This window comes from Rutilus rutilus (genome assembly GCF_951802725.1).
Source record: "Rutilus rutilus genome assembly, chromosome: 9".
In the NCBI taxonomy this organism is placed as follows: Eukaryota; Metazoa; Chordata; class Actinopteri; order Cypriniformes; family Leuciscidae; genus Rutilus; species Rutilus rutilus.
The window spans coordinates 21,423,664-21,441,800 of record NC_140223.1 but is presented as its reverse complement, the minus strand read 5'-3'; the positions used below and the strand labels follow the sequence as shown (position 1 = coordinate 21,441,800).

Here is an 18,137-nt window from a genome sequence, read left to right as displayed (position 1 = left end):
GGACTGATTTTAATATTATGATGGGAAAACAGCGGGCTCTGGCAAGCGCTCTGCACTATTAAGAAACAGGAGGTAGTCTTTAATTTAAACATGATATATGGAAAAGCCAGTAAGGAAGAGAGACATGGAATTTTATAAATTGCCACATCTCGGTTTAACTTGATTCGAAAAAGCATGTAACTGCCGAAAACTGATTTTACTTTCTGCAAATTTCTAGACAAATAACAGTGGCAAACATGACATGCTATTTGTGTAACATATGACGTGAAATAAATCTAAGCGTGCAACATTTTTAGCATTTTTTCCCCCCCACTGTTTTCCAGAATAAACCTACAACACATTTTGGGGTCATGAAGCCCCTGCCAGAATTCTTTTCATCACGGCATATAAAACTGCTGCTTTGAAATATTATTACAAATTCTACATTCCAGTGACATCTTAATTTTCAGCTTGTCAAGAACAAGCGTCCACCCCCAAATTGAAATATGCGTTGACAGAGGGTGATCTCCCGCTATGCTTAGATTTATTTCAGGTCATATGTTACACAAATAGCATGTCATGTTTGCCACTATTATTTGTCTAGAAATTTGCAGAAAATAAAATCAGTTTTCGGCAGTTACATGCTTTTTCGAATCAAGGTTTGGCATACTTAGGATGGCAAAATTAAACCGCTTAACAACTTTTATAAGCGAGAAAAAAACACTACATACAATTTATTGTCTTGCAATTCAGTCGACAAAGACACAGATGCTACCGTTCAAAAGTTTAATGTCTGTAATATTGTTTTAGTGTTTTTCAAAGAGGTCTCTTATGCTTACCAAAGCTGAATTTATTTGAACAAAATACAATAAAAACAGTGATATTGTGAAATATTATTACAAATTAAAATAACCATTTCTATTTGATATATTTTAAATGTAATGGCTGATTCAAAAATTCAAAGCTGAATTTTCATCAGCCATTACTTAGTCTTCAGTGTCACATGAACCTTAAGAAATCATTCTAATATGCTGATTTGGTGCTCAAGAAACATTTCTTATTATTATCATCAATGTTAAAAAATAGTTGTGTTGCATGATAGGTTGTAGAAACCGTGATACACTTTTTTTTCTGTATTTTTGACGCATTTAAATAGAAAATAATATATATAATAAGTAAAAAAAGATTAATCTTTTGGATGTTAAAATCATTAGTCACTTTTGATAAATGTAATGCATCCTTGTTGAATAAAACTATTCATTTCTTTAAAAATAAAATTAAAAATAATTACTGACCACAAATTTTGAATGGTAGTATATGTCAAGTTAACAATTTTGCATATTGCTGGGCTTATGTTATGAAGCATTAATACATTTAATTTGTTTGATTTGAAGGAAAAAATCTGGGTGGAGAACTAGTTCAGAACCACAGTCCTAAACTATACAGTGGGCCCCAAAAAGAATTTATTTTAGCACATTTATTCATGCATTTTAAGTGTACCCAAAATGTTTTAAGGGTATACTTTAAGATAAAAGTAATGCATGTATGTGGCTATGGGTGGCTCTGTAGAAGGACAGAGACAGAGGCAGTGGGGTGTCTGATACTGACTGATATGTGGAGCAGGCAGGATCCTAGCAGTTCGCACAGGCCCGTGTCGCACCGAGAACAGCTCCTGCGCCTCCCCGTTCAGCTGCACAGAGAAGAAACAAACAGGAAAACTTAAAAGACAACAGACAGTGATTTTAGAAAGATAAACTCAGTTCAAAGACACAGAAAAGAGGACGGTGGGTGTGTGAATGTGGTGATGCATAAACTTTGAAGGTGTGTATGGGTTTGTACCAGAGCAACATCACAAAGGTTATCAGTCTAGGGACAAAAAGGCATCAATAAAACTACAGTAGAGTTTACGGGGCTCCAGCATCTTATCTTTTAATTGTACATCAGCTAACACTTTCTGTTAGAAAGCGTTGGCACAGAGTGTTCGACTGAGAAACACTCATGACTAATGCCCTAAATACTGTGGCATCCCTGATTAAAAGAAATAAAAGTACTTGACTTAATCACACAATGCTCTGTTTGGTCTGCAGTGGCTGTGATGTGGTTTGATAAGGAGTCACCCAACAACTAGAAGATAAACATCAGACATCTGTGGACAAACTAAAGCTACACTACAAAAAAAAAAAAAAAACACTACCGTGTAATGTTATCTGGCCTTCGGATATGAACGGTAAATGGATGAAAGCCACAACACTCAATGGCCTTCAGTCATTGACAAACTGCTCCTAAGGCAGGCATACACTGTGCGAGTTCGGACACTTGGGTGGGCATGCGCCATTGAACACGTTACAAGACACTTAACCTAATAATCGCATCAAAGCAGCTGGTACACGGCACGACTGTACTTCAAATTTGGTCAAAATTGGGCAGACCCCCCAAATGTTTTAAACATGTTTGAAAATTATCAGGAGGTCGAGAGGTGCTCGTAATGTCCTCAGCTCGGCATTCCGCTCACACAATGCGAGCCGCAACCATACGAACATCAACGATTTCCACACGATTTCTCTCAAGAGAAAAAAAAAATAAAAAAAAATGCCAGAGAGCTCGCGTGACAGCAAAAAAACGCACCGCGTATGTGCCTGACATTAAATGACACTTGTGTTGTTTTAAAAGCTAAATATCCTATCCCAGTTTAAAGGATCAGTTCACCCAAAAACGTTAATCATGGGTGAATCATTTACTCACCCTCATGTTGTTCCAAACCCTGTCTCACTCCACTTCAGTGGAACACAAAAGGGGAAATTGTTAATTATTTTGAGGCTATCATCTTCCATATAATGAATGTGAATGAGAACTGGGGCTGTCAAGCTCCAAAATGAGAAGAAAAAAAAAGCTTAAATATGGTAAATAATATGACTCATTCTAAGCCTTCTGAAGCTGTAAAGTACCAGATGTTGTTATTCAAACTTTGATCTAGCTCTTCTTGGAAAAGTAGCAATGAGAAACACTGATGTTCGATCAACAAACTAATCATTCTTTTGAATTGGATCTTTTAAAAGAATCGATTTATCCAGTTCATAACAGTGGTCTAAATGATTCATTCACAGTGATTTGGTTGTGCAGTTCAACTCAAGAGATCCAGTCACAGGTGTTAAAAGATCACTAAAGTGCATTTTAGAACGACATGAGGGTGAATAAATGACAAAAACATTTTGGGGTAAACTATTCCTTTAATATGAAGATTCAATTATAAGTAACACACTAGTAGGTTGATTTCCCTGAGAAGTGTAACATTGTGGTTCTGTGCTATTGTTTGAGCATCCAGCAACACTGACTTAACCAATGGTGTCATTTTGGGGAGGTACTATCTGCTGTGCAACCAATTAAAAGTTTTTCAGGAAACTTGTTTCAAGATTTTTTTTTAAAGAGTCTCTAGTCTGCTGGAGTTAGTAAGCCTTTTCCTGCCCTTGCCCATGTAAGAAAACTCAAAACTGCTGATCAATTCAATGCCATTCAGGGGCAAAAATGTGGTTGTGAGAAATCAAAGAACAATGGGAGGCAAACAAAGAGAGATTTGTTCACAGACTAGGACAAATTAAGGACAACTGACAGAAACAAACTTCTCATGAAGGATGGAGGATGAGCCAACAACTAAACCACAAAACTAAAGCTACCATGTACTCTGTCAACGTGCTCCCCAAAAAAAACACCGCCGTGACCGTGACTAACTGGCCCAGGCCGATATCCAGCACTTAGAACAAACAGCTACATTTGATAGATTGTAATATTAATACAAAAAAAAAAAAAATCGAATTAGTCTTAATCACGTCATTCTCATACTGACACTGTAATAAGCTGCTGGAAATGCAGATCTGTGAAACCAAAGCTGGGAGTGGCATATCACATCGCAAGGGCGGAAATATTTTGATTGGCACCCCACATCTTACAGCCTTTTATTCAAGCTTTTTGTTTTAAGAATTAAGCCCTGTATGTGCGTCTCTATGTGCGTTAAATTACAGAAACGTCCTTTATCACATTACTGGACATAATCCATGTGTCTCAAGCAGATAAACCCAGAGGATGATCGCTCTTTTGCACAATTAGTAGCTTTTTCAAATGCAGGATCAGTCATGTTTTTATTAAAAGTGCTCGGTGCAGACTTTGAAACTGCAAAGTGGGAGATTAATATGGCATCTACAGCACGGTACATTTGATGTGAGAGAGTCGAGAGAGACAGAAGGGGAGAAAACAAGAGAGAGAGAGAGAGAGAGAGAGAGGTAATGCACGCGGGCCACCACAAAACAAAACCCCCGGCTGGCAAATAGGGCAGAGGAATAATGGAATTTAGCGGATTGTGAGGTTTACATTAATGCGACTGTCATTGTGCATTACCAGACTGCTCATCCTCGCTTTACGCGGCTTTAGTGATGGCATCCATCACCAATCTCTCAGCTATTACATTACTATTTATCACAGCAATATGCAAAATTGAGGCTTCTTGGTTTTTTTCCCTCTTGTAGTTTCATTCACATGGATACAGTGTAGAAAGAGTTTTGTTAATCTCCAGCCACTCTGTGTGATGGAATTCAGCGAATCAGAGTGAATCAACAGCATCTGGAGCTGAGAGAGACGGCAGCTCCGTTTGTATACTTAGAAAGCGGAGAGCATCTGAAAGCAGAGCAGACAGAGGACAATAACCCACATTAGGCAAGAATGATTGGTGACCTTTCTGTCTCCTGGTCTGCAGGGCTCTTGATATGATAGAAATAATAGATATGAACTTCTGATCTGCTTCCTATACACTGCAACCAACAACTTAAGTCTTTTAGAATGGTCTTCAGACTTTAAAATGTTCAACACAATTTGTTTCTGTAAAGAGAATCGAATATTTCACCCTAATAAAGCCTATCCAATATTACAAGATCCAATTCAATATCTAGAGAGCAGGTGACCGACGTAATGAATTGTATGCATAAAAAAAAAAAAAAAAAAAAAAAAAATACTAAGACATAAATAAAATGGGTATAATTAAAGGTTAAATTTTCTTTTGAAAAACAAAAAATGTGCATGACAAGCTAATACTAAAGCAAATGTGGGATTTGGATAATACAATAATATCTAAATGGTATAATATTGTCTAATAATTAAAATTATATATTAAATCATAAGTCTATACTGTTGGCAAACAATGTTTAAAAATGTATATCATTTATACCATTTTCTCTTAATAAATTCAAAATAAAGCAAAATAAACACTAAAACCTGACCTCAATTGTATTAAATGCAGGAGATGAATTTAGACATAATGTACACATACAGAATGAAAAACAGATATTCATTTTGATTTTCTAAAAATGATGTTTAACAGTATTTATCAAATTATTTAGTGATTTTAAAGTGATTCGATTTTTTTAAGTGATTTTAAAGACCAAATTTAAATAAAGTGAGTGATGGCAAAGAAAACCTAAATGTAAAAAAAAAAAATTAAAATAAGGAAACAAAAATTAACAATGAAATACCTAATAAATCAATCTCGTTGAACACACATTGAACTGGGATAGAAGTATTTAAACAACTAAAAATTACCCTTTACATATGGCATAAACCAGGCAAAACCTATTCAAACAGTGAAACGCATCAGGCTGCTTTAATTATAACAGCAGAGCAGACACCTCCAATGTACTGCATGTCATCCCTTTACTCCAACACCACTTCAATTAGCCCTATCTAATCTTCATGCTATCTCCTGCGAGCCAGCAACACCTCAATCAAAGATTCCGCTCCACCGAGATGCTAATGCACAGGAACACAGAAATGTACCACGGCTAGTGCCACTCCTGCTCCTCCCTTCAACGCCATTACAGAAGGTGCCGTCTAAGCAACTGTCACAAACGCTTTACAGGCAACTAATGGCCAGACAGTGTGACGCTTTCAACACTTTCAAAAAAAGTGTGATATTCGTTTTTTGCACAAAATAGTGAGCTCATGTCTGTGATGATATGATGCTCAACTGCATCCAAATGCATTTCATAAAGAAGCAACTCTTTTCGGAGACGATAACTGTCATGACATTTCTAAAATAAATGCTAAGTTAGGTTGAAAAAAAAAAAATCTGATAGATATCTTGATCTATATAACCATATGAGAAACCTTAAAATCAAAATGCTGACATTTTCCCTATTTTATTGGGGAAGTGATATAATTTTTAGTTAGTATTATTTTTTTACATTTGACACTTGATTCAGAGCTTAGCATGTCTCTTCACATCATTGACCCAACTTCAATAATAAAATCTCTATTCTTCAAGGGCACAGCCTTCTCTTTGTCTATGGCGGCACCGAGTGGTGATAAAGAGTAATAGCATTACACAGAAACCAAACAACAGCAAGTCAGCAATATCAAGCGAGTCAAAAACATCAATCTTAATGTCCTTTATGTAAAATTTGAGTGAACATTATATTTGAATACAAAATTAGACAAAAAGACAATATCTCTATTCAGTTAAAAAATGAAGGACAAATAATACAGTTTACACCAGGTAGTATGAGTCAGTCAGTGCTGGATTTACCACAGACCTTCACTGTCTAAACTATCACTGTCACCAAAATGGCTGATTTCTGGTTGGTTTGCCAATGCAAAACATTGTCTGTGTGGACATCCCCTTATAGCAGCCATACAGAAAGACAAAAACACAATGGCTGCGTCTGAAATCACATCCTCTCTGAGTAGGTACTTCTTTTGAAAAAGCATGTTCTATTTAGTAGGAATGTGTGTAGTATGAATGCAATCCGTACATACTACATTCGTCATGTGACAGACAGTGTCAGTTGCATCACTTCACTGCCATTCACGACTTCTCTCTAGTAGCCTCATGGGACAGTAAATTGTCCATTGTATGTGCACTTCGGAATCTCGCCGGCAGTAGTAGGTCATCCGGGTACTTTTTGGCCTGCAGTTCAAATACTGTGAATTCTGACATACTGCTCTTTTCACATTCTGTTTTTTGTTTACTACATAGTCAACTACATAGAAGTATTCGCATTCGGTTGCCGCCAGTGTGGTGAAGGCAGAGAGAGTTTAAAATGCACTCACTGATATGCTCCAAATCTGCATTCCATCAGTGTAGCCAATCATCAAGCAGAGAGGCGGGTCAGTGCCGCTGCCGTGCATCTCTTGGAACTCTGGAAGGCGGGACACATCTGGACACAGGACAAGAAACACTCATTGTCAGCGTAACAGACATGAAACAGAAAACAGCAAGTAAACCACAAAGTCTTGGCATAAGTGTTAAACAACGCAACAAACAAACAAGATGATCAGAACAACGGAATACATAAATAATGATTAAAAAGTTGGCGAAATCTATAACCTTTCTGATTGCCGCTGTTTATTCTTCTGATGAAATGAAAAAGTAAAAGCAAAGCTCATAGCTGGGATGTCAATACAAGTCTTATGCAGTGAAGCAAGACATGTCACTTGTTCTATCAATGTTCTGCTGTAGTGCTATAGGCTAGGGCACTGGGATCAAAGCTAGGGATGCAAACAGGCTAAATAAACTCATGAAGAAAACTGGCAGTAACGGATGAAGTCTAAACTTCTGACAGTCATCTCATCCACATGTTTGCTGGGATGAGGAGCATGTTCAGCATTTGGCTGACCTAGCAGTGGTGCAATCAAAACCTTTGTTAGCCCAATATGACAAGATAAATATGAACTACTGTGATAGCCATGTTTAGGATTTCTCACTGCTTCTTACACTGCCTTTTAAAAGTTTGGGGTCAGTCAGCAAGGACGCAAAAAAGTGACAATGAACATTTAATAAACTGAAACTTTTTAAACGGTAGTGTACTTTAGAAAGGTTTCTTCTGCTGTGTAAAAACACAATATCAAACTTTGGTGGCTTGCCTTAAAAATGAATTAAAAACGGTTCACAATAGTTGAGTCCTAAGCTAAGACCCAATGTGTGAATGCATCAATTTAACATGACAAAACAAAAGATCTTTTCCACAACATCTAAAACAAAAATAGAATTAACTTACCATTGATGTCTGTTTTTTCAAAACGGACCCAAACTATCTTTTCTTTTTCATCATTTGGAGGTGTCCCAGTGTACGCCTGAAATTTCAAAGACGCATTAATAAATCGTTCTTACTCTCACTATCAATCAATTTATCTTACATTTTTTAAATGCTTTTACAAGAGAAATATACTAACACCTTGAATTGTCCATAGATCAGCATGTCATGTATATTAAATAATAAAAAAGAAAAAAATGTAAATCTCCAGTTTTGAACACACACAAAAAAAAAAAAAGGCATTTACCTGAGGGACTACATCCTGCAAGAACGTAACTACGCTCTCCATGTATGACTGTTCTCTGCAAAAGAGTAAACCCAATTGTCAAGAAAAAAATAACCACACAAGAAAAGACCAGACAATACTGATAGCTTGATCAGTGACAAAATATTTTGTCCCTTTTTTGCTTGCGACATCTTAATATTTACAATACTGAACATTTGGCTTTCCAAATAAAAAAAAAAACAGTGAAATTTCATTTCACAAATGATTCATTATGCTCTTACGTTGCAGCCTGTGCTCGAACCACAACCCCACCAGCACAGCGGCTCGGTCTGCGCGGGGAGTCAGACGCCATGGCCAACCACTCAGTATCCTGCTGGACCAGAGTATGAGAAGATAAGGTCATGGTTTTTACATGATCATTACTCTAAACTTTACTGCAGAGATGCCTCCCTTTTAAGTACTGCTTGTCATTGATCATTCTGATCTATATTACCCCAAATTCAACAGAAGTAATAGGCAACAAATGATATTTGCAGATGGATGTAAACAAATAAGGCAAAGATGTGCCTGGATCAGTTTAATCTGCACCATAGGCACATTCCTATTAAGCATTGATCATGTAAATGATCTAGAACACATAAGTTACTAGTTATGACAACAGACATCTGCGCGAGATAAACAAAAGAAAACACTCTGAAGCAATATTTACTAATAACCAAACTATAAGATGCAAATACATTTCTTATCAGCATAACAATGTGAGTAACTCTTGATTTAGTTACATTTTACCATAAATTTAACATAATTTATAGTGAAACAATGTACACAGAGGTCAATAGTGTGTCAGCTGTCAGTTGTGTCAGTACAAGACATTTCATCATATCAACTATTTCCACAGTTTGTCTGTTAGCTTAGCCAGTACCGCTGTCAATCATAAAGCTTTAAAGACAATAAAACTGAGCAATGACAATAACTTATAAGACGTCCTGAAAGAAATACATATATAAGGTATGCTAGAAACGTGCAGGTGAATGATTAAAGAAGAGACATTTGTACTAACCAGAGGTTTTGTGTTTTGAATTCGGATCAACAGAGGTCCTCACAAAACGCCACAGTGAAGCTGACATGCAGCGGAAACAACAGATGCTTAAGCCAATCAGAGGTGAGCGTCGTAGACGAGTAGCCAACAGACTTACGACAAAGGCGGGCGTTTAGTCGTTTCTGACCAATCGGGGGTGGCAGGAGCTGTTTAGGTTTTTTTGTTTCCTGAACGAATCTGATGTGTTGTTAAAATTAACATTCACAACATGGTGGGGTGTTATATAAAGCAAGGTTTATTTGGTTCGCGGTCTTACGAACATTTCGACATTTTAAAATGCGCAGAGCAGCCTGAATAAACCTGCATGTTACATCACGTCACGCTGTTGTGTTTATTTACATCGAAATATCGCGTGATGATCACTAGTCGAGATACTTCGCTCATCCTCGGCTTATTCCGGAAAGAAAATGTAAAGAAGCTATGAATGGGTTTTTTAACTTTTAAGCATAACTCTCCTGCGATCTTTTACTGGAATAATTAATTTAACAATTTAAATTGGAAAAAAATTTAAATAAATTGGTCCTTACAACAAAAATATTTGCCCACTAATAAAGTAAAAGAAGTGTCTTTCAAAATAATAAAAACATTTTACCCTGTTAAATATTTTATGATTAAATATAAAATTAATATTGACACAAGATGCTCATTTTGCCAAGTTCACACATAAACTGTTTATCATTTATTTTTTGTCATGTTTCTTTCTGAACTATGGAAAAATATTGACACATTTATTAAAGATAATATCCCGCAAGATGTATCCGTAACCATTAAAGATATTATTTTTGGATACTTTGATTTTGACCCCACTAAAAACAAAGCTTGCTTTGTGATAAATGTAATTTATTTTCTTAGCAAATGTTATATACATAACTGTAAATTCACCAACAGCAAACCAGTTTTTTTTTTTTTTTTTTGAATTTCAAATGTACCTTAAAATGATTTCATCCTCAGTAAATAAGAAAGCAAGTAAAAACAACCTCAATTTGTAATGACTTTAATTTGTACATTCTAACTGTTGTATAAAATAACATCTTACCCTCATGGTCTTTTCTTTCTATCTTCTATTTTTCCTGCTATTTTTATTTTAGCAAATACATTTTGCTAAATGACATTGAACATATTGTTGATGTATTTTGTGTATTGTATACAAAGTTGTATAAAATAAAAAAAACTTCAAAGTATAACTTAAAATGATTTAAACCTGTAATATTAGAATAACTTAAGATGTTATCATGTTAACTGAAATCCTCTTTCTTTTCACTTGTCCCCTCAACAACAGTATTCAATGTTTTTATTAACAAAGTTTTTGTTGTAAAAAAATCTTTTATTGACCTGTTTAGCATAGCAGCACCTTCAGTTTAGAATGACAATTTCTCCCATCTGAGAAAAAAAAACAAAGTTAATGAAATACCTGGAAACATTAAAATAAGCGTAATGTTTAAAATCCATAATGCATAATTAATAAAGTTCATGCTTGCATATAACATTAAACCTTATGACAGAGGATTAAGACATCAGTGAACACTACACACGATGCACCGTTCTTCTTATTCAGTAAAACCATGTACAAAAAAAAAAACTATAGCATTGATCCCAAGTAGATGAATTTTTTTTGAAACAGGTGACATGTAAGCTGCAGGGAAATATCTTCTCAGAAGACACCGTTTCTTTTTTTTGGTCATTTTTCCCCACAAACTTCCCATCTTCCACAAAGACTGCACAAATTCAACTTAAAGTGCAAAAATCCCTAGTTGACCAATCATGCCTACCTGACAGACCTGAAGCATTACAAAACTGGACACACAATGGAGGAAAAACTAAAACCCTTTAAAATCTAACAAAACACATTTTCTTTTCATTAGTCTTCAAAATATGGAATAAAACATACATAAAACACACTAAAATAGGAGTGTTGTGAATGGAAGTTAGTGATTTTTCTTTTGACATGGTTACTTGCTTCAGGATTTGGTTTCTCAGTAGCTTATATGAACTATATGAATAAAGTCTGACTATCCAGCATGAATGTACAGATTGCATTGTAATAGGACCATGAATGTCAGCAAACACATACAGTAGTCTTCCCATGCTGCTGAAGCAGCGTCTGGACATTTTCAGACTGCTTTTGACCATTACTTCCGCCGTCGCTCCTCGCAGAGGACTGTATGCTCGAATTCTGTGAGGAGGATGTACATGAGGACTCATGTAAAGGGGACTGGGACAAACTACGACGGGGTTTCTTCAGCACAGGCGAGGAAGAATCCTCTAGCATCCGTTTGCCTGTAGGCACTCTATCACAATTGGCCTCATTTTCCAGTGAGTCATCACAAGGCAGGTCCTCACAGCTTGTAAGGCTTTCAGGAGATGATTCAAATATTGCGCTTGTATCACAGCTGCCATTTTTCTTCTCTGGGATGTGCTGTCCTTGAGTATCAGGAACCTAAAAAAGAAGGAACTACATATGAAGCTTGAGTGTGGTGTTATTTTTCATCTTAATCTACACTGCTGTTGTATTGTCAATTAGAAAATCATAAACGTTCCTAACCTGAGTTGGCAAAGAGTCAGTGCAAGATTCGGGAACAGAGCCACACTTTGGTCCCTGTAGATTATACACAATCTCATAAGGTGGCAAGCACTCACTGGATGTCCCGAACGGCTCCAAACAGATAACAATGGCACTGGTATTATCAGCACGGAGCATGCGTTGACGCCATCTCAGTAAGGCATGGTTCACAAGCAGAACGGCATTTGAAACATTTTCCTTTTGGTTCTTCGCCTGTTGGAATAAACATTCAGGTAAGCGAACGTTTTTAAAAGAAGATTACAACCTTAGTCGAAGCATCATTTTACATTATTCACCTTGGCATTGTCATTGTCCTGACAAATAGACACAGCCTCCTGCGGTGATACCATGTTCCATAACCCATCACTGCCTAAGATGATGTAACGGTGCTGCTTCAAATCTAGCTTGATAACAGCAGTATCAGGCTCTGGTGACACTACAAACTCTCCGCTGTAGAAGTCGTAACTCCACAGATCACCTGAGGACACATTCATATACATTACATTACTGGATATGAACAACAACAAAAAAAACCTGATGTGAAAATCAGTTGCTTTTGGACACATTTATTCAGTTAAAGGGACAGTTCACCCAAAAATTCTGTAATTACTCGCCCTCATGTCATTCCAAACCCGTAAGACTTTCGTTCATCTTCGGAACACAAATGAAGATTTTCGTACTGAAATCTGAGAGCTTTCTATACTCTCCATAGACAGCTACACAACAGACACTTTAAAAAGTTCATAAAGAGATCGTAAAACTAATCCTTATGAATTGAGCAGTTTAGTCCAAATTTTCTGAAGAGACACGATCGCTTTATAATGATGAACAGATTGAATTTAGGCTTTTATTCACATATAAATATTCATCAACACACTTCAGTTGTGGTCAACGGAAGCTCAAGCATGTTTGCTTGACGTACAAGAACCAATGGTATATTCTCGTGTGTTACGCAGCACGTTTGAGCTTCAGTAAGAACCAATGAGGTTCATTCTCGTGTTACGCAGCACGTTTGAGCTACAGCATGAGGTTCGTTCTTGTGCGTCAACCAAGTTCGGTTAAGCTTCTGTTTATGTTCGCTGATCAGCATTTATGTGAATAAAAGTTAAATCTGTTAAATCTGTTCATCATATAAAGCGAACAAGTCTCTTCAGAAAATTTGGACTAAACCGCTCAACTCATATGGATTAGTTTTACAATCTCTTTATGAACTTTTTGAAGCGTCAAATTGGTAGTTGCATAGACTGTCAATGGAGGAACAGAAAGCTCTTAGATTTCATAAAAAAGATCTTCGGAACTGAAGTCTTACTGGTTTGGAACAACATGAGAGAGTAATTAATGACATCACCCATTTTTAAGATTTGCATTATAAGGTCTATAAAACCTAGGTAGGTCTAACAATAGTATTATTCAGGTGAGAAATACTACACAAATTAAATTAAGTAATCAACTGTAAAATAACATTCTTTGCTGTATAAATTAAATATCGATTAGTCCTTCCTTATTAAAGCTAAAAGTTATTCAGCTAAGAGCAGTGAGTGATTCTCTTTTTCTTTTGTTGTTTGATTAACATTAAGAACAGAGACAGCAGCAGGTATATTAGGCTCCTGTCACTTTAAAACCTAATGCCGGTATCTAATATATTAAAATCTAATTTTTTCCCAACTGTTCACAGGCATGTTGATGATACAATTGTGTTTGTATTTGTCCATTCAAGTGCGTTATGATGCCAACTCCATTAACTGTCCAGAGCATCATTCACGCTGGCCCCAGGCCATCACAGTCCTTGCTAAATCTCTAATCAGCCAGTGTTGCAATTCCACATTCTGTTTGTTGTTGCTAAAGAACAGTTTATCATGGTGGCATGTTGCAATTTGTAGGACAGTACACAGTCTCTGCTGACTTGTCAGATGCATTCAAACTCAACATTGTCACTGTTTTTCCAAAGATGACCTCATGTTACAAAATAGCTTAACCCTCATGTGCACCTTACCAAGAGCTCGAGCCACAGCCAAAAATGGGATCTGATCGATGACGGTGCTCCTTCTCACTGGTCCATTGTGGGTGAGTCTGGGTCTCTTCCACACGACCCTATTGACTCCAGACTTTTTAATGACACTAGAAGAGAGATGTCAATGATCAGTTGTGGATCTCATCATAGTTTAAGTTTAATATACAAAAACAACTGCTGACCAAAAATATCGATACGAAGACTGACCTCAAATAAAATTTGTTCACTAGAGTTTAAACATTACCATAAGCCATTATAAAAAAAAAGAAGAAAAAAAAGGGGGGAAGACATTCATATTGAATGTTGGTCTATATCGTGTTGATATGCTTAAGTTCTTTTAGCCTAAAAGACAAAGAAAGCTTGTGATTAGATTATGTAAATGAGACCAAATGTGAGAGCGTGTCTGGTAATGTTGTCCCATTTTTAAAGCTCTGGGTGGGTGCACAAACAAAAACCAGTCTGACCACTGCAGACACACAGGGTTGAAGTGTGTGTTTTCCTTATGAGTGTTGACATAAAACAAAAGGACGATGATGGTTACATGTTAAGGTTAACCCAAAAAGAGCAAAACATGAAAGTCTACCATCAAATCATAAAAAAAAATCTCTTCCATCTGTGTGGCTAACACACGCCTCCACACATCTTTTATTAAAAGCAGAAGGTACCAAAGGTGTGTGAATACAGTTCAGATTAGTTGTGTGTGTCACTAACTGTTTGAATGAACAAATCACCTGCCACCGAGCCCCTCTATTCTCTGCCTTTCCTTCGGGAGGTCAGGTTTGTGGTCCTGCGTAATTTCCACCGCTCCAATCAACTCGTCAAAGGGGTCATCTTGCACCCCCAACACTACTGCTGAGTCCCCAACGTGGGCAACATACATTCGGTCACGTCGTATTACGACGATACTTGCAGTTGTGCCTGATGTGCTAGGAAGTCCTGTAACCGTCTTTGGCCATTCCGCTATAAGAAAGCAGATTAAATTTTTCAAAACAGATCAGTGATGACTTAACCATTCTGTTTAAAACAGATGCAAAAATGTAAGTCCAAGCTGTATATTTAATGCAACGGCAAGTGCATGGAGTCCAGGAACAGCCATGCTAGACATTTGGCTTCAACTCTTCATGCTCCATGTAAGAAAACCACTCAGGTTTGGAATGATGAGGGTGAATAAATTAGGAACATTTTTGGTTGAATTATCCTTTTAATGCAGAATCAATTAGATATTAATCAATTTTACAATCGATCAAAAGAATTAAGGTCATATAATCACTCTGAACTTAAAGGGATAGTTCACCCAAAAATGATAATTCTTCATCATCATTTGCTGGTAAACAATCCCTTTAACTTGGCTCTATTGCTATGTTGTATATTTAATACATACTGGGTTGTCCTTATATTGTTTGGTTTTCTTGCTCTTTTGCTATTGCATGACACGCTAGCCACGTGTTGTCAACTTGCGGCGGCCATGAGGGCATTTGACAGTTTTTTTGTTTGTTTTTTTACTGATACAGTTACATTCTTCATATTAAGTGAATGTACATAATTTACATTAAAGTATATTTCTTAAACCATCTGTTCATTTATTTGAGTAAAAACGTTTCAAGTAGCATAAAAATGCTATGTGCATCTAGAAAACTAACTCATATTGCAGGTGTCAGGAGTGTTGAGTTGTGATTTCCGCCTGTAAGCATGATACTATCTGATGTGCTGCCACTTAAGTTCAGAAGTTTATAAATTGTTCGGTGTGACCTGCAGGGGTTGTGCAACTTCTTTTGGCGGGATGCATCTGATGTTGCAGCCCTCATTCAAAATGTGCTCCGACTCTCTCCCTTGCAATGCACGTCCAAAATGGCAGGGACTTAACCCAGCAGCGTTAAACGAGAACATTATGTATATGTATGTAACCTATGAATTTCGATTTCACAACTTACGTAATTTCTTCCACATGGCATGGTGACAAGAGATGAATCCCTTTCGCAAAGCCGCGCACACTTCGTCGTCGTCATCAGACCAAAAGCCTCTTTGTTTTTTGATGTGGCCCCACAAATGGTCGCGAGCAAAGCGCGCGGCGTCCGGACCCCCGTGTCCGTCGAACACGGCGAACATAGACACAGCCCGCGGACCACGGTTGTGTTTGGACGAGCGAGACGAGGTGGGCATCGACGCCTGCTGAAGAGTAGAGCTAGGATCATCATCTTGAACATAGGTAACAGTGATAGATCCAGGAATGGAGTCTTGGATTGAAGCGTCGTGGTTTTGGTCTTTTGCTGGTGCCGCGATCTCGCCACGTTCGGCGGCGTTCAGTTCATCCTCACTCGGCTCATCCTCCTGCTTCATCGTCACTAAATCCTCCATGTATTTCCTACCGCCTTGGTCATAATAAATACTGGCTCGACATGAAAATGTCACATCCATGTTTTGATCAGGTAGAAAGGCCGATAGAAGAGCAGCGTTTAATGTTTAGGCAGGACTCAGGCCGGGTGCGCGTTTTCCTCTTTGTTTACCTTCGATGTTGTGGGCATGCGCAGAGCCACCATGGTAATTCACTGCATGGTCACTGGAAGACTTTATTTGACCATTGGTTTGACGGAGAAGAGCCATTGAGATTGCTATAACATAAAAAAGTATTACAATATTAACAAATATAATAATAAACATCTATCTATCTATTTATCTATGGTTAGTAAATATAGTTGACAAGCATGAAACACATATCACACACATTTTTTAATGAACTATTAATTTAATTTCTTCCAGCGCCTGTATTGCAGTAGTTTTGACATGGGAAATTTTGTATTGACTTTCCAGTCTGTCTCATGACTCCCATGTGGGTTGGGATGAGTAAGGGCTCACACACACACACGTGTATATAATAAGTATTTTGCATACAGATAGATAGATAGATAGATAGATAGATAACGTTAGCTAGATAGATCTGCTTTGGGAATCCTTGCTGTTTCCAGCAGATGGAGCTGTAAGCCTAAAAGACTCAGCAGTACCATGATAACGGTGTTACGGATCAACTGGGGATCATCATTCTCTGGGATCATGTTAACTGGGGGAACGCGCGTGCACGCAGATAGTTTTACCTGGATTTCCAGCAGATGTTAGACAGCTACAGATTCGTCACAGCCATTTTTCACGGATCCATGATTAAAAATGTATGTTTCACAAGTTGTATACACACTGGTATGCATAATAAAGCGATTTGTTTTTGAAGTGTATATTCCTGCGTATTTGACGCAATTCAAAGAAGTTTAACATACTTGTCAAGCTCAGAAACCACGCCTATGTTAACATGGGGCATTCGGTTTCATTGGATGAACAGACTTGTCAGCGACGTGTAAGAATCTTCTTCTCAACATTAATGTATCATATTTTCTGTAGTGTGTTGTCATGAGTTCTAATCACAAATAACAACAGATGTAGATTAAATTAAAGTAGCTAGGCTATCTAAAAGAAACACAAATTGCAAAGTCATTTACATTTTTTTCAACAAGTTGCATTTATTGATCTGCATATAGCCTAATTTTATAATGGATCCATTTTTTTTTTTTTAATAAAAACACTTATCAGCTTATTTTACTCTACTGATTATATTAAGATCTCTTTTCTGTACAACCAGCTCTGACGCCTCTGTATCCTTTTCCCTGGACATAAAGCAGCTATGCTTATAGGGTCATGAAGTTAATTATCTCATGAAATTGTAACATTTTTAATAGATTTATAAAATAAAAAATAATTTTGACTCTTCTTCTTTCAGAACAATTCTGTATGTAATACTGCATCTTCTTAGAATCATATAATTATTTGATCCTGTAGCTCAAACAGTATAGTGTTGGTGCTTGCAACACCAAGTTCATGGGTTCGATTCCCAGGGAAAGCAAGAACTGATAAGAATGTAAATATGTACTTGAAATGCAATGTAAGTTGCTTTGGATAAAAGCGTCTGCCAAATTAATTATGCTCAGTAGGAGCATGAACTTGAATGTTGTGTATCTAATGTCTTGTATTGGACATGTAGAGAACACTTTGTCTTTAGTGATTAAAGTCCTGTGAAAAACACTGAGAGGCAACCACAAATTGTATTACTGAAATAAGCAAAACATATGATATAGTGATAATGAATTATTACAAATATATACTGCTATTCTCTATGGCTAATATTCACATAGGCCTACATCACTAAC

At 37.0% G+C, this 18,137-nt stretch overlaps 2 protein-coding genes across 5 annotated transcripts in view; both read right to left on the bottom strand.

Annotated features, from left to right (window-relative positions):
• bcas3 (BCAS3 microtubule associated cell migration factor) overlaps window positions 1-9,705 on the bottom strand; it is a 230,896-nt gene extending 221,191 nt beyond the window's left edge. For 2 of the 4 annotated variants that reach the window (XM_084419501.1, XM_084419503.1), the window contains exons 1-6: window positions 9,338-9,705; window positions 8,559-8,650; window positions 8,299-8,353; window positions 8,016-8,091; window positions 7,069-7,175; window positions 1,588-1,669 (exon numbers count right to left, since the gene is read on the bottom strand). In XM_084419501.1, the coding sequence (XP_084275627.1) occupies window positions 1,588-1,669; window positions 7,069-7,175; window positions 8,016-8,091; window positions 8,299-8,353; window positions 8,559-8,629 (391 nt within the window). In that variant the 5' untranslated portion in view covers window positions 8,630-8,650; window positions 9,338-9,705. The remainder of the gene's footprint in view (window positions 1-1,587; window positions 1,670-7,068; window positions 7,176-8,015; window positions 8,092-8,298; window positions 8,354-8,558; window positions 8,651-9,337) is intronic. The other 2 variants (XM_084419502.1, XM_084419504.1) reach the window with 1 other exon arrangement.
• Window positions 9,706-10,293: 588 nt separating this feature from the next.
• On the bottom strand, window positions 10,294-16,492 carry ppm1da (protein phosphatase, Mg2+/Mn2+ dependent, 1Da). Its single transcript, XM_084418814.1, has 6 exons — window positions 15,879-16,492; window positions 14,679-14,907; window positions 13,930-14,054; window positions 12,233-12,414; window positions 11,919-12,149; window positions 10,294-11,813 (listed from the first exon to the last, which is right to left on the bottom strand). The coding sequence occupies exons 1-6, from the start codon at window positions 16,360-16,362 to the stop codon at window positions 11,433-11,435; spliced, it is 1,632 nt and encodes a 543-aa protein (XP_084274940.1). The 5' UTR covers window positions 16,363-16,492; the 3' UTR covers window positions 10,294-11,432.
• Between the last annotated feature and the right edge of the window lie 1,645 nt (window positions 16,493-18,137).

What these genes read in the sequence shown, in the direction of transcription:
- ppm1da (XM_084418814.1), bottom strand. Translation starts at nt 16,362, where the DNA reads ATGGATGTGACATTTTCATGTCGAGCCAGTATTTATTATGACCAAGGC. An exon ending in AGGACAATGACAATGCCAAG is followed by an intron (nt 12,150 to 12,232) that starts GTGAATAATGTA and finishes TTATTCCAACAG; the next exon opens with GCGAAGAACCAAAAGGAAAA. An exon ending in CTGACTCTTTGCCAACTCAG is followed by an intron (nt 11,814 to 11,918) that starts GTTAGGAACGTT and finishes CTTCTTTTTTAG; the next exon opens with GTTCCTGATACTCAAGGACA.